This window comes from Calidris pugnax, unplaced genomic scaffold (genome assembly GCF_001431845.1).
Source record: "Calidris pugnax isolate Ruff unplaced genomic scaffold, ASM143184v1 scaffold179, whole genome shotgun sequence".
Lineage (NCBI taxonomy): Eukaryota > Metazoa > Chordata > Aves > Charadriiformes > Scolopacidae > Calidris > Calidris pugnax.
The window spans coordinates 706,191-721,778 of record NW_015090948.1 but is presented as its reverse complement, the minus strand read 5'-3'; the positions used below and the strand labels follow the sequence as shown (position 1 = coordinate 721,778).

The window sequence follows — 15,588 nt, the reverse complement described above, 5'->3', positions numbered from 1 at the left end:
TGGCTCTCAGGGGATGCAGCAACTTCTTAGGAATGCCATAATATACTCATGATTAAGCAAGATTTAACAAGAACAAAGAACACTACCCATGAAAGGAGATAATCTATATAACCTCCTCCTACAGCTGAGGAACTGAGGTTCAGAGACAGTAAAACAGCTTTCTCAGAGTTGCATTGCATGTTTAGTTGCTGGAAACAAAGATACATGCAAGCAAGCTATGACCATAACCAAAAAACTGCCTTATTTAAATTACATTTAAAAGCCAGTGGTAACTATGGAATCACCCTGAAGCCCTACCTAGTTAAACAAGCCTTTACTAATGAGCACCTCAATGCAAATAGAATTGACGGATTAAACCCACAGCAGAACTAATGAGGAACAGAAGCCATTTCCCATTTTAGCTCAATAATTATAAACATTAAAAGACAACATCAAAATGAATTCACACACAAGACTGAAAAAAGCATTCATGGGTATGCCTACTCCACCACCTATGCTACAGCCGGAGGTCAGCTTTTCAGCCCACTGAAACAGCCCTATCCCTTTCTCAGAGGGTTGTATCAACACCACCAAGCAGTGCCAGCCACACCACTGAACTTGGATAGACAGAAAGAATAAACAAGTTTTGATTATAACATGAGCTGTTTGATTTTAACTCATTTATTTTCAAAATGCTTTGCAATGGAAAAAAAAAAAAACACACCACCACCTTACTGGCATATCACTGTTCACTCCAAGTCTCACGATGAGCAGCAGAGATGCTCTGTTTTCTTAGATGAAATAGTTGTGTTCAAAAGAAGTATCAGACACATTGCTGGAAACCATAACTGTGTGAAAACTTGTCAAGGTAGATTTTAGAACCAGTTGGTCATGACAGCATTCCTTCCAAATTCCCAGAAAATCATGGAAGGATAATTTGTAAACAGTGTTTTAATAAAGAGGAGTATAGAGGACTTATGACAAGAAGTAACAAGAGATCTATCCTTTAAAGTTCTTGAGCCCTGTGAGGACAGTGTTTCATTTTCTCGTCCCTAATTCCATACCAATGGCATCAAGGAAGGTATTTGAACTCAGCTCAGCTGCCACTTCCATTTAAAAAGATCTCATGCAGAAGGAGTGGCTTATTAGAATGCCTTTGAAAAAGGACACAGTTATTTATCAATAACAGCCTTCGTCTCAACAAATAGGAGTGCTGAATAAATGTCAGGATTCTTACAGGTGAATTAATTCTACCGGCATAGGCAGTTTATTAACCACACAGTATTTCTGCACCATGATTTACCACAAAGTACACTTAAATTGCCAGTCTACAAACTTTTCGTAATGACCTCTGAAGAAGAGAGTTGCAATACTAGTGCATCTGACGAGTTTGACTGAAAACATTCAAATTACCCTACCTGCACACAGCTTTTACACAGTAATAGGGAAGGACAGCCCTTGCAAAGAGCACAGCCATCAAGTTCTACCACAGCAGGAACTGGCCAAGATAGTAACAGCAAAATGAGTGACAACTATCATTCCAAGAACATTGATCTTTCATGAAAGTGAAGTCTACTGAGAACATCCCAACTCAGTCCTGATTCTCCCTTCTCCACCACTGTGAGGACAGCGTACTCAGAGCACAGGGCTCAGCATAGGAACCCCAGGGGCAACATTTTTGTTTCCCTTGACCTAACACTTGCACCAGATGGAGAATCTCAAAGATGGTGAAATAGTTAACCTTAATTAAGATTGCATAGAGTTATCTTAATGTAGATAATTCAGATCTTGTCCTGGCTGAGTTACCAGCCAGGTTAAACTGATCAAGATCACTCAATGTGATCCAAAATACTTAGCTAAACTCACTATGAAAAAAAATCACAGAGATAGCTTTCTGGCACATAAGGGTGAAATATCTGAATGCTCATCACTTCCTAGAACTCATAGGTGTAAGTGACACTGTAATACATTGAGTTTCTGAAATATAACCATCTTTGACCACTCCAATAGTCATCTCTTTATGAAACCAGAGAATCAGGTTGGAAACTCCACAATAAAACTAGAAGAAAAAGACCATGAGATGAGATTTCCCCCCAAAGAAATAGGATGTATTGAAGTAACTGGTTACCAGGATATTCTTAATACAACGTTGTCCTTTTAAACCTCTGTTTAAAGTTGAACTAGAAGATGACGGTCTTACCTTGATGGAAGCAACATGGAGCAAAGTCTCTCCTTTGTAATTTCTTCTGGCAATAGTGTTACCACCAGGGGACTTCAACACAGAAGGACTGTGTGGCATTCCTACTCGATTACAAGTCTTAGAAGTAGATGGGGTAGAGGGAGACTTTGCAAGTGAAGGACTATCTGTTGCTTGAAAGACTGCAGAGCTTCTTGTCTTCATTACGGTGTCAGTGAGTTTCGATACAGAGGAAGAAGTTTGAACTGGTGTCTTGTTTTCAGTTGCTGGGGAGACGGAGCAACCCTGAGGTAGCTCCTCTAAGCAATCTCCTTGCTTGCCTGACTTCCCAATAATGCTTCCCTCAGTTCTTCTTGGTCTTTTAGACTGTGAAGTATCTGGAAGTTGGGATGGCTCCCTTCCACGTTTTAAAGGTGTAGTTTCATTTTCTATTGATGGTGATGTCTCTGTAGCACAGTGTTTTGCCTTGCTGACTTGCACAGGACACACAACCTCACTGTTACCTTTCTTCTCTGAGGATTTTACCTGTGGTGACATTTCCACATTTTCTGTATTTTTGCTGGAGACCGCTTCCTTTATAGACTCCTGAAGTGTCTCTTCAGGGCTATTTGGTTCTGAAGTGCACAGGATTACTGGTTGACTGCAGATGGTCACACACTTTTCCTTAGGAGTCTTCTCCTCAACTTCTCCTTTCTCCTCAGGCTTCTCCGAGCTCCACACTTTGTTGATGTCTGCTAGACGTTTCTTCTTCATCTTCTTACTCTGTCTCTGTGCTGGCTTTTCTGGCGGCTTGGAGGGCTTTTTATGAGGAGGGGAAGGAAAGAAATCATAAATTGAAGATGTATCTTCACAAAGGTCCTCACTTTTAGTCACAGGCTGATTCTTGTTCAGGACGCATCGAATCTTCCTACTTCTTGGGCTGAACCACATTTTTATCTGTTCCTTCTTATTCTTTTTTCCAAAGTCTGAGTCTGTTGGTGTGGACGTATCTTCTGTTGAATCTAAGTGCAGCAGGGAAGAGGAAAAATAATTTAGAGTACTCTTTAACAGAATATTGCAAAAAGAAAAGACCAGAATAACAACTGTAATAACTGATGAAGTGTTACTAAACACAACCTATGAGTGCCTCCATTTCTTCTGAAGTGACACACGCAATGGCTTTAAAACAACTGACATGGTGACACACCACTCTGGAGTTCAGGGATTCCAGTGCAGCTAAACTCATCCACTAGGCAAGTCAGAACCCTGGTAGAGAAATCTCCTTGTGCTTCTGGGTTCACAACACAGCGCAGAAGACTTCTGACCAGGTTACAGAGAAGAGAGAAGCTGCTTCTCTCACCGAGTTCTCCTTGGAAATAGGTTCAAAGTAGTCCGTGCGTACACACACACACAAAAAAACCCCACAGAAACAATTTTCTAAAAGGATATTACAGTTCATCTGAAGATGAACAAGAATAACTGTAAGCAAGCAAAAAGAACACCCTTATAAAATTGCTGAACATTCCTGACAAATTTTGATTGATTCCACAGATACAGCAGATGAATCAGAGGAATATATAGAAAATCTGTAAGTAATTGTGTCCTGTCATTTGATCCTTTACCCCTTGGTAGTAAATAACTCCAAGGAAGCTACACATTTTGATGACCTCAAACATTTCTTTAAAAATATGCAGTGGAGCAATTTTGTAAGTCACATCATACAGCATATTACAAATCAATAACCAAGATGACGGAGGAATATCTTGTATTCCTAATGCATGAAATAACAGTTGAGAACAAGGACTATAAATGCTGTCCTCAATGGTTTAAGAATAAATTAAGGAGCATAAAGTGACTTCTAAGTTAGACACTAATTTTATTTGACAACAACTCTTCCAGTGCAAAAGATCTATAACAGATTTTTTACAGATTCCTTCTTGGAAACCTAAGTTATTTTAGGTTACTTGGACCAGTCCTCCAAAGAAAATGCACAACTCTTTTTTTCCTGTTACCTCCAACCTCAGGGACATTCACAAAAGTCTTGGTGATTTATAGCAATCAATCACAAAATCAGGATTAATTTTGCCTAGGGAGGCAAGTAGGGTATTGTTCCTATTGCTTTTAAACACAATCAAGACCAGAATTAGTGGGGTTTTTTTAAACAGTCTTGAAATAAACTACACAAATCTTGATTATTAAAAGTGAAAGACAGACCTCACTGCAACAATATATTACTTTCACTTCACTGCATTAACTTTCTACAGATAATCTGTCTTCTCCATACCTTCTCTGCTATTTTTTTGGTGTTACTAACTATAGCCTGTTTTCCACAGCAAGCTGTGATAAACTCCCAGATAGCAGATAGACTGGCCCCAATCCCTTAGCCACAAAAAAATAAGTTTGAAATATCACTTAGAACTGTATAGCTAGTAATTCAACATCAAAATAGACATTTGTAGTTTCTTTTAAAGCAATATTTCAAGGTTAAATGCTGATTTAAATTACCTTTGAATTAAAATCTGCTAGATATTAGGAGATTTAGCTAGAGTGATATGCAAATCATCATACCAAAAGTGTCTTTAAGAAATACACCTTGAGGCTAGCTAATCAATCATTTAGGTATCTAAAGATAATCATCAAGTACAGAGCTGCAGCTATTTGGTTTTCCTGTTGGGCTGAGGAAAAAAAGGACTGAAATGGAGACTGAAATCTCATAACTAGCCAGCCTTCAGAAAGATACCACATCCAATTTCATTCTGACAATAACTTCTAAAAAAAAAAAAAGAGCTTGATTGCAAACAGATGCAAAATATAAAACACAGTTACTATTTACTTGTCTTGCCTTCACTGTTTATACAACTAGCAGATTTCCTTCTAAAATATTTACCTTGCTAGAACTACCAGTCATCTCCAAGTAAAAAGCAAGACTAAAATCAGCTCGCAAAAGTAATTTGTGCAACAATTTTGTGATGTCCAGAATTCTTTTTGATGTGTATGGCACAATAAGACTCTGAATTCCAAGTGACAAATTCAATCAAAGGCGCTGTCCTTCAGAAGCAGGATCTAAAGCTGCATAACACAATTAAGTATTTTCACTGGAAGCTATGTATATACCACTTCTAGCAGCAAGAAAGCTTGTGAAAAGGGTTCCAAAAGGAACCAACAAGGGTTCCTAAACTGATCTGTCCGTTACCACTTGCTCAGCAGGGACTTCCTAGTCAGGTTATTAAAAACCTGCTGAGAATACCCCAAGTAAATACTTTCCAAGGATTGTTTTTACTCACATGCAACTACTTCAAGTGTAAAAGGGTACACTGCATGTTTTAGAACATGAAGGCTCTCGCCGAACATGATTAACATAATTAATAATAATCATGATTAACAGGCCACACATCCTGTGGAAGAGATCTGTCACATCGAGAGGCCACCCATGTGCACCCAGGGCACCTCCAGAGCCTACTTGGGAAGAAACTACCATTTCTGCCAGGGTTTGTGTCATATCTCAGCCCTTCTCCGCAACACTCTGTAGCTAACATCAACTTCAAGGTTAAATGCTGATTTAAATTACCTTTGAATTAAAATCTGCTAGATATTAGGAGATTTAGCTAGAGTGATATGCAAATCATCATACCAAAAGTGTCTTTAAGAAATACACCTTGAGGCTAGCTAATCAATCATTTAGGTATCTAAAGATAATCATCAAGTACAGAGCTGCAGCTATTTGGTTTTCCTGTTGGGCTGAGGAAAAAAAGGACTGAAATGGAGACTGAAATCTCATAACTAGCCAGCCTTCAGAAAGATACCACATCCAATTTCATTCTGACAATAACTTCTAAAAAAAAAAAAAGAGCTTGATTGCAAACAGATGCAAAATATAAAACACAGTTACTATTTACTTGTCTTGCCTTCACTGTTTATACAACTAGCAGATTTCCTTCTAAAATATTTACCTTGCTAGAACTACCAGTCATCTCCAAGTAAAAAGCAAGACTAAAATCAGCTCGCAAAAGTAATTTGTGCAACAATTTTGTGATGTCCAGAATTCTTTTTGATGTGTATGGCACAATAAGACTCTGAATTCCAAGTGACAAATTCAATCAAAGGCGCTGTCCTTCAGAAGCAGGATCTAAAGCTGCATAACACAATTAAGTATTTTCACTGGAAGCTATGTATATACCACTTCTAGCAGCAAGAAAGCTTGTGAAAAGGGTTCCAAAAGGAACCAACAAGGGTTCCTAAACTGATCTGTCCGTTACCACTTGCTCAGCAGGGACTTCCTAGTCAGGTTATTAAAAACCTGCTGAGAATACCCCAAGTAAATACTTTCCAAGGATTGTTTTTACTCACATGCAACTACTTCAAGTGTAAAAGGGTACACTGCATGTTTTAGAACATGAAGGCTCTCGCCGAACATGATTAACATAATTAATAATAATCATGATTAACAGGCCACACATCCTGTGGAAGAGATCTGTCACATGGAGAGGCCACCCATGTGCACCCAGGGCACCTCCAGAGCCTACTTGGGAAGAAACTACCATTTCTGCCAGGGTTTGTGTCATATCTCAGCCCTTCTCCGCAACACTCTGTAGCTAACATCAACTTCACCTGAACACTTCTGCATAGCATCTGCAAAAAAACATTCTTAAGAATCTGCTACTACTTTTCTCCATTTCCAAAGAACACAAGGTAGGGAGTACAAGTAATAAGGACAAGCGGCCAATCTGTCCTCCCCAAAATTCTAACCCTTTGATGGACCCAGGGCTGTGAGAAGGAGAGAGTAGACACAACACTAAGAAACTCAAAGGAAGATCTTGTGGTTTAATATGTAAGTCTTAATTTATATAACAAGAGTAATACCTGGTAGCTAAGAGCATTCAGTTAAACTACCTTCAGAGAAAACTGGTCATGGAAAAATCGATCCAAATGAATTCTTTGCTGTCTCCAAGTTGGAAGTTGGAATGAAAAAATTACTAGATATCATTAAGATTTAATTGTCTTTTTAATACGCAAGAAGTATCCTTCCAAAAATTAATAAAGCATGCCTTACTAATTCTAGATTTTAAGCATTTGCAATACTGAAAAGACTATTCACAATAACAGTATTAGAATTAACTCATAATAAATGCAGCAAACTTACTCTCCATTACCTATTAAATGTAACATTCACATACACTATATATTAACTGAATTCCTTCTAAATTAGACTTACTTGCACATAATAAGCACAAGTTTCTTAATGCTGATATTTAATAGAGTTGAATTTCTTAAGCATTAAAAGGGTTGAGAGTAGACAAAAATATTAGGAGACACACAGTGCATTGCAACTAGAGAGCTACGTCTCCAAGTTCTGCTGTAGTGCAATAACAGGCTAGAGCAGGAGGAAAAAAAAAAAGGAGCAATTAGAAAATGTGGTTTAGCTATCATTAATCTGCATCAAAGGAATATAATGATGCACATTGTGTGCCTTTCAAATTATTCTCTATTATGGGTTTCAGAACAGAAGTTGAGAAATCTCTTTGACAAACTAGTCCCTTATTAAAAATCAAAGGGAAGTGCTTTGGTACCATCTGTGCAACATTAGTGCCTTCGCTGAAGAATGATTATTTTGCAAGTTAAGTATTCAACACAGGGGGAAAAAGGGAGAAATTCCAGCTATTCAAAAACTCATCTTTAGCTATTATGAAAAATGTTACAGCATACATGAAATGCAATGTAATCTATTACAACAGGAGTTCAACGTCCTTCCCTCCACATCAGTAAATGCGAAACTAAATTATGATACTATAAAGGCTAATCAAAAGTTAATGTCTCCTACTGTCCACCAGCACCAACAGGAGCTTAGGAAGCTTTGACCAACACCTGCAAGCTCTGTATGAGAAGAGGGGGAGGCGACTTTCTGTTTCACTCTGTTAGAATGAAGCAGATTATGCTCCAAAGAATGAGGTAAAATCATCTCTAAATGGTTGTTGGGAAAATTCACAACCATCTCTTCTTTTTAAAGAACGTAACACAGAAAAATCTGCTGAAGTATTTAGAAATTCACTTTCAAAGTCATTATTGTAAATAAACCTTCTTCAACTTTAGTATACTATATAGACTATGTCCATGATTCAACAAGTTCTTGCTTATTACCCACCTATGAGGCCCTATCACTCCACCAATTCCAATTCTCAAGATGTCTCAGACTCTGCAACATTAGAGCTAAAGACTTTGAGGTGCAGACATCCCGTCTTTGAAGCCTGCCATCCAAGATAGCTTCTCATTACCCTCATAAAGGTACAACACTAGGCAGTGAAAAAGGTCAGGCAGCTCCCCTCACCTTGCCACAGACTGCAGACACAACATCTCTAACAAGTGATTCAGTTTCCAGACTCAGCATTTGCTACCTACAGCTCGTGTTTTCTGGCCAGTTTCAGGTTTTAAAGGAAAACATTAGCTGTTTTGTGCATTCTTTCCTGAATTACTTGCTGTTGCCTCTAAGAACACAGACATACTTTGGCAAAGTTACAGTACAAAGTGGTATTCTCCTCATATCCACCAGCGAAACCTGGGGGTACAGGGATTTTTTTTTATACTTTAATTATTCAACATGTGAGCTTAACCCTACCCTCTTCAATCATAGTAGTTCTGTGCTTTTAAAGACAACACACACAATTTACTGTGTTCACTAAGTCTGTCCTAGATTAAAAAAATGGGTACTATGATGATTTTGCATTAGAAACTTCAGTGTTAACAAAGATCTCAAACAGAAGCCTTGAGACAAGCCACGACTGTCTCAAAACAAGGCATATAAAACAAATATGCAAAAGACATAAAACAAATATACAGAAAGATTCCTTTTTCAACTGCTTCTTTTCCTTTTCTCCACAGAAAGATTGATTTTTCAGTCTGTTTCCTTTACTAGAATATAAAATACGTTCCTTCACCTTCTAACAAAAAAGAAAAGAAAAGAAAATACTGTTGATGGGAAAGTGGCAGAAGTACAGTGCCATGAAAGCAACTCCTTAATGAGAGAGGTCCCGATTCTCTAAAATCAAGCATATTTCAGTTTGCATACATTAAGTTAAAGATATACATCTATGGAAGGTGACAGACTGGCCGGACAAAACATCCTAAAGGCTTTGCCTCAAAATTTCTAAAGCTACACCATCCTGTGATTTGCCATAATACAACACGTAACGCCTGTTGTTAGAGATGTGCTCATTCATTTATATATCCAAACCATTCCTGAAAGTGAACTATCACCAACTCAGGAGGTTTTTCCCTTAACCTCAGTATGAAACATTAATCCATCTCTAAGAGTCCTCCAAAATGCCTAAACACTATCAATAACACTACCATGTTGTATTTTAAAGGCTTTATTTATGCGTTACAAATAGCTCCTCTCGGAGATTCTCCTCTAACCGTGTTTATAAAAGCCTTCACCGCTTAAAATGTTTCCCTGAAATCATGTTTAAGCCACCAGCTACACTTTCTGTGCTACAGAAGATTCAATCATTGTAGGATTTATCTATATAAAATGTTTACAGTTGGACATGAGTTTCCAGCCTCCTCACTTCAATGTCTTTTGATGTCAATAAAGGGCTACCCCATAAATGAACATGAAGGTGCCGATGGGATTAGACTTAAAAAAAGAATTTTTAATTTAGACAAACATATTAGGAAGCAACAATGAAGGAAGAATTACCTTTTCTATATCTGACAGCTAAATTAATGTTTTCTAAAACTTGGTTATTACATAAAATGCTCCTCTGTGGGCTTGCAGAAAAGACACACACTCACCTACGCTCATTTCACTGCATTTTTGCCTACTTTGACAATCAGCCTAAAATTTGTTAAAGAGATTAATTCCCTGAGTACTATCTTGCAATCTGCTACCACAGTCAGCAATGACAAAATTCCGCTGTAGCTAACTTGTTCTGATTGTTAGAGACCAGAAAATAAATTAGTTAAGACTTACCCCCTTCCCCTTTTAGGCAAGGAATACAGGTAGTTTTTTTGGTGTTCAAAACCCCTAAACTGATGATTACTGGGACAGCACGCATACCTCCATGCACAAATACACAAGATGCAAGAGAATATATGTATTCATCCTTTAACAGGGGTCCTCTAAAGTGTACACTGCGTAACATTACACATTTGTGCTCCCCTAAAAGCACAAAATATAACAACTTGGTGCCCCTGGTTCAAGCTACGTGACTTGGGAATATATCACACTTTCATCTAATTTTGGAAGACAGATTCTAATGAATTATGGACTAACCCACTCATGCAGATTTCTTAGTAAAACAGATTCAAAGAACGAGCGATCCATACAGACAGTTCTCTTCAAATCAAATTTTCCAAACATGATTCAGGATAGCCTTTCAGAATCTTAAACAGGGCTGCAACGCTCATTGTCTGTGAGGCCTCCGAAACGAAACGGGGCGTTTCTGGATTCCCCAGTTGAGAGGTTCACCCAGGTTTGCTCTTACCTGAGGTGTCCCCACCCAGCAGGTGCCGCAGTTTGCTGCAAAGCTGAATCATGTTCTCCAGCTGCCGGTTTATCTGCGTGTCTTGCACCCAGGCTGGCATGTGGCACACCGGGCACTCTGTGCCAACGCAGTCACCCACGCAGGATCTGAAAGGAAAAACGTAAAAATCCATCATCCAGCACAGGTTACCTGCTGTCCTCACCATCAACCTTTTCACAGGTAAATGCTCAACAAGAAACTCTTATTTTAGCCTTGACAGACCGCTATTGTAAAGCCCACACGAGTTAAGTCAGAAACACAGGAGAGGAGGTATTTAACGTGGCAAGTGACAAGCTGTAATTAAGCAAGCCAAGTCCAGAGCCTTGTCAGGACACTGACATGAAAGACGTGGTATCGTGTGACTCTCACAAGCTGATCCAAATTTTCAAGGTATGCTAAAGCTCCACTCCTGTTTGCCTCCAGATAACAATTAGGTTCAAACAGTTAAAACTCCACATTCTGTTATACCTCAGCTAGAGACAGGGCTATTCTTCTGCAGCTTTCATTTTTAAACGTGACAGAAAGCCAGCCTATAGTAAACTATCATTTTCACTTTTTCCTACTTAAAATTTTCTTGATATTGTGAAGTTTCACCTGTCTGAACGCTCTGCTGTCAGAATTCCCCTGAGGATCTGCAGGTATTCAGAGTATTCCATCACTTCTCTCTTTCAGGGCATTTATGTCAGGTGATGATCAAGGTGAGGTAGGCGGGGGAACAGATTTACTTAGGAAAGGTGATTTAACACTTGTAGCTTCTTAGTACTTCTGCTTTTCCCATATGAGCCTAAAATCTTTTATTCATGTGATTAGTCCAGCGAGAGTAATACCAAGGCACTGCTGCCTGGAGAGAAAGATGGAAGTCTATACATCTAGACTCTAAAAATATAGTCAGCTTGGAAGCTGAGAGTCATACACCCCAAAACTAATAGCATATCAGCTAACAATACCAGAAGAATAACTACCACCGCTTTCCTGAAGAGGAGAATTATTTTCAGATTGGTTCTCTGCACTGGCATCTCTCCCTCAAACACCACACAAGTATCATGTCTTGGGTTAATTCCAAAACAGGAAATTTGGTACATAAAAATGACTGCTACGTGTGTTTTGTGCTTTAAAGAGCCTGCTCTGAGCAGGTAAAGGACCTCGCGGTTGAGACACCGCTACGTTTGGGAGACTGAAGTACAATTCTTGGCTCTGACATATTCTACATGACATTGACAAATCACTTGGAGCAAAGATAAGAACCACCAGGTCTCGTTCTCTAGGAGAGCTGGCCTCAGGTCTCCCGCATCTGTAAAAGGTAGTGCAAAGGAAATGCAGAATGACGTTTATACCATGACATTTCCTAATTACTTCTAGCTGTTGGGTTTTTACAGTCATTATCCATTAACTATAACTAACTTAGTAGTTCCTCAGACAAAACTGCAGAAACTGATCTTAATAAATATTCTTGCCCATAATAAAAACCATGCTGAGAGAGAACCAGTTACATTATGTGTGACCTGATTACTGCAGTTCATTAGTTTCACATATTTCACTTCATATATCAGAAGCCAGCTCCAGCATTCACCCCACTTCTTCCCGGGTATATTAATAGAATCATAGAATCATAGAATTGCCCAGGCCAGAAGGGACCTCCAAAGGCCATCTAGTCCGACCTCCCCGCAGTCAGCAGGGACACCCCCAACTAGACCAGGTTGCCCAGGGCCTCATCGAGCCTCTCCTTGAATATCTCCAGGGAAGGGGCCTCAACCACCTCCCTGGGCAACCTGTTCCAGTGCTCCACCACCCTCACAGTGAAGAACCCTCTCCTCATCTCCAGTCTAAATCTGTTCCCCTCCAGCTTGAAGCCATTGCCCCTCGTCCTGTCACTGCAGGCCTTTCTAAACAGGCTCTCCCCAGTTCTCCTGTAGGCTCCCATTAGGTCTCCCCGGAGCCTCCTCTTCTCCAGGCTGAACAACCCCAGCTCCCTCAGCCTGTCCTCGGAGCAGAGGTGCTCCATCCCCCTGATCATCCTTGTGGCCCTCCTCTGGACCCTCTCCATCAGGTCCATGTCCTTCTTATATTGAGGGCTCCAGACCTGCACACAATACTCCAGGTGAGGTCTCACCAGAGCAGAGTAAAGTGGCAGAATCCCCTCTCTGGACCTGCTGGCAATGCATCTTTTGATGCAGCCCAGGATGGGATTGGCCTTCTGGGCTGCAGCTGCACACTGCCTGCTCATGTCCAGCTTCTCATCCACCAGCACCCCCAAGTCCCTTTCCTCAGGGCTGCTTTCCAATACCTCACCCCCTAGTTTGTATTGGTGGCAAGGATTGTTCCGGCCCAGGTGCAGAACCTTGCAGTTGATCTTGTTAAACCTCATGAGGTTCACCTGGGCACACCTCTCCAGCCTATCCATCTATTAAAGGTCTCTCTTAGCAATGGGTCAAAACCACTTCATATCAGAATACTGCAGATTCAATCCATGCCCTTCCAAATTTGCCTGTAAACAAATTAATCTAACATTTCTGAATTTTATTTTAAAAAACAGCCACTATCCAAGACTCAGTTATCAAAGGACACGTTAAATTAATGACTAAAAGTCTGGGCACACAAAGGAGAAAAGATCAGGTACAACAATAACTTGAGAAATAGCAAATAAACTCTTTTTCTGGAATAAGAAATAGCTGCTAATGAATGCTTAAGACCCCTATTTGCTATTTTTTTAAGTCTCATCAATGCAAACTGCATCACCTTCTGATGTCTTGAACATTTTTCATAAAAAAAAAAAGTGCTTCAACAAACTGCATGTTTGAACTCCACCACTTGGTCCCTTCCAACTCAAACCATTCTATGATTCTATGAGATTTATAAATAAGTTGTACAAGCTTCTGAGGGTTATTTTCCCAAGTACTCAGTGGACAGGAAATAAAAATGGAACAAGTAATAAAAAATTTGCTTCAGATGGCAGAATTCAGCAATTCAGAATACAGCAATTCATAGTCAAAGCTGGGAAAGAACCCACACACCTGGATAGAAGTAAGTCACATGTACATCTTCTAATACATCCATACTGGTAACATAGATGCTGAGGGGATCTGTCCCATAAACAGTTACTTCTTAAAAACAAAGAAAATCTTTTGCTAGTATTTTACACTCCAGGCCTTCAACATTTTAAGCTCCCATTAGAAAGCTGCAGTGGAAGACAGGGAGTAAATACACAGCCATGAAGGAGGGTGGGAGGGTGAATTTTCCTCTGCTTTTATTGACATAGTGACTGCAGTATTAAGAGGTGAAGCTGAGTATCTAGCCTGGCTAACAAGCAAAGGTTAGAAAGTGTCTATCCTCTCCACTGTAACAAGCATAAGATTTTACTAGATACCACATGTGCAGATAAACCCTTTAAGATAAATGAGTGACTTTTTAACTCCCCGTGTCTCCCTGAGGAGAAAGATCTAGGAGTCCTGGTAGACAACAGGATGACCACGAGCCAATAATGTAGTCTTGTGGCCAATAAGGTCAATGGCATCCTGGGGTGCCATCAGGAAGAGTGTGACCAACAGGTCAGGGAGGGTGTCAAGAGGATGGGGATGGTCTTTTTTCAGTGGTGCCCAGGGACAGGACAAGAGGAAATGGGCACAAACTTGAATAGAAGAAGTTCCACCTCAACATGAGGAGGAACCTCTTTCCTGTGAGGGTGGCAGAGCCCTGGAAGAGGCTGCCCAGAGAGATGGGGGAAGCCTCCTTCTCTGGAGACATTCCAAACCCACCTGGACACGTTCCCGTGGGACCTGCTCTGGGTGGCCCTGCTTTGGCAGGGGGGTTGGAGTAGATGATCTCCAGAGGTCCCTTCCAACCCCATGGGATTCTGTGTCTGCATTTGCATTCCATGAACAGCAGTGACACACAGGACAACCAGAAGGTTCCACCACCTTCCCTAAACGAGGTTCTGGGACAACAACCTTTCGGATTCTACCTGCACCAACGACGCAGCGAGTTGTCCTAAGACAGGCCGAGTAACGACCACCTCCTCAGAGCTGCCTCACTAGCAGGACGTTTCTAACTTACCTCAGATTATTTGACAAACTGTAAACGGAGGTCCTCATGCTACCCCAAGATGTTTGGATGGACCTGGGGAGGTGTGGGGGGACGGGAGGGGAGCTCCCGCTTTCCAAAGCGTGCCCACCTCCCCCTGAGGCGCCGGCCATTTCCCCACAGCCCGGCAGCCAACAAAGGAGGGCGGGGGCCTCGAGACGGCCCCTACGAGCGCCGGGCGGGCCACAAAATGGCGGCGGTGGCTCGCGGGGGGGGGGCGTCGAGCCCCGGCACACCGGGCTACTTACAGGCAAAAGACGTGCTCGCACTGCCCCAGGGACACGGGCTCCCGCAAAACGCCGGCGCTGTGGGCAGAGCAAGGAGAAAGGCGACAGTTTTTAAACACAGGCGGCTTTTCGGGCAGAAGAGCGCCCGCGGCGGCTCCGCTGGGGGAGGAAAGGTGAAAGGGAGGGAAGGGGAGGGGGGGGGCAGTTACCAGCGGGAGCAGCTCAGCGCCCTCTCCAGCCGCGCCAGCGCGGCGCGGGTATGGACCCAGGGTGGGCCGGGCGACTCCATGGAGGATACGGTGGTGAGGGACTCGCCGCCCGGAGCCGGCCGGTTGCCCGAGCGGCCGCGCAGCGCTTCCCGCATGGCTCCCGGCCGCCGGTAAGGATCCGAATCCCCCGCCCGCCTCCGCTGCGCAAGCGCCGAGGGCTGCGCGCCTTCCCTTCGCCGCCGCCATTACGCATGCGCCCCCGTCCGGGAGAGGGGCGGGGCCAGCCGTGAGGGGAGGGCTGAGGAAAATGGCGGGCTGGCTGCCGGCCAGGCTGAGGCACAGGGTTGAGACGCCTTCAACGGCACCCAAATCGGCTACCCGTGGCTACAGGGGACAGGCGAGGA

The 15,588-nt window shown here is 41.8% G+C and overlaps 1 protein-coding gene across 2 annotated transcripts in view; it reads right to left on the bottom strand.

Annotated features, from left to right (window-relative positions):
• The window catches only part of LOC106893757 (BRCA1-associated RING domain protein 1-like), a 50,521-nt gene extending 35,181 nt beyond the window's left edge, over nt 1-15,340 (bottom strand). For both annotated transcript variants that reach the window (XM_014951956.1, XM_014951957.1), the window contains exons 1-4: nt 15,185-15,340; nt 14,997-15,053; nt 10,633-10,778; nt 2,180-3,177 (exon numbers count right to left, since the gene is read on the bottom strand). In XM_014951956.1, the coding sequence (XP_014807442.1) occupies nt 2,180-3,177; nt 10,633-10,778; nt 14,997-15,053; nt 15,185-15,339 (1,356 nt within the window). In that variant the 5' untranslated portion in view covers nt 15,340. The remainder of the gene's footprint in view (nt 1-2,179; nt 3,178-10,632; nt 10,779-14,996; nt 15,054-15,184) is intronic.
• Between the last annotated feature and the right edge of the window lie 248 nt (nt 15,341-15,588).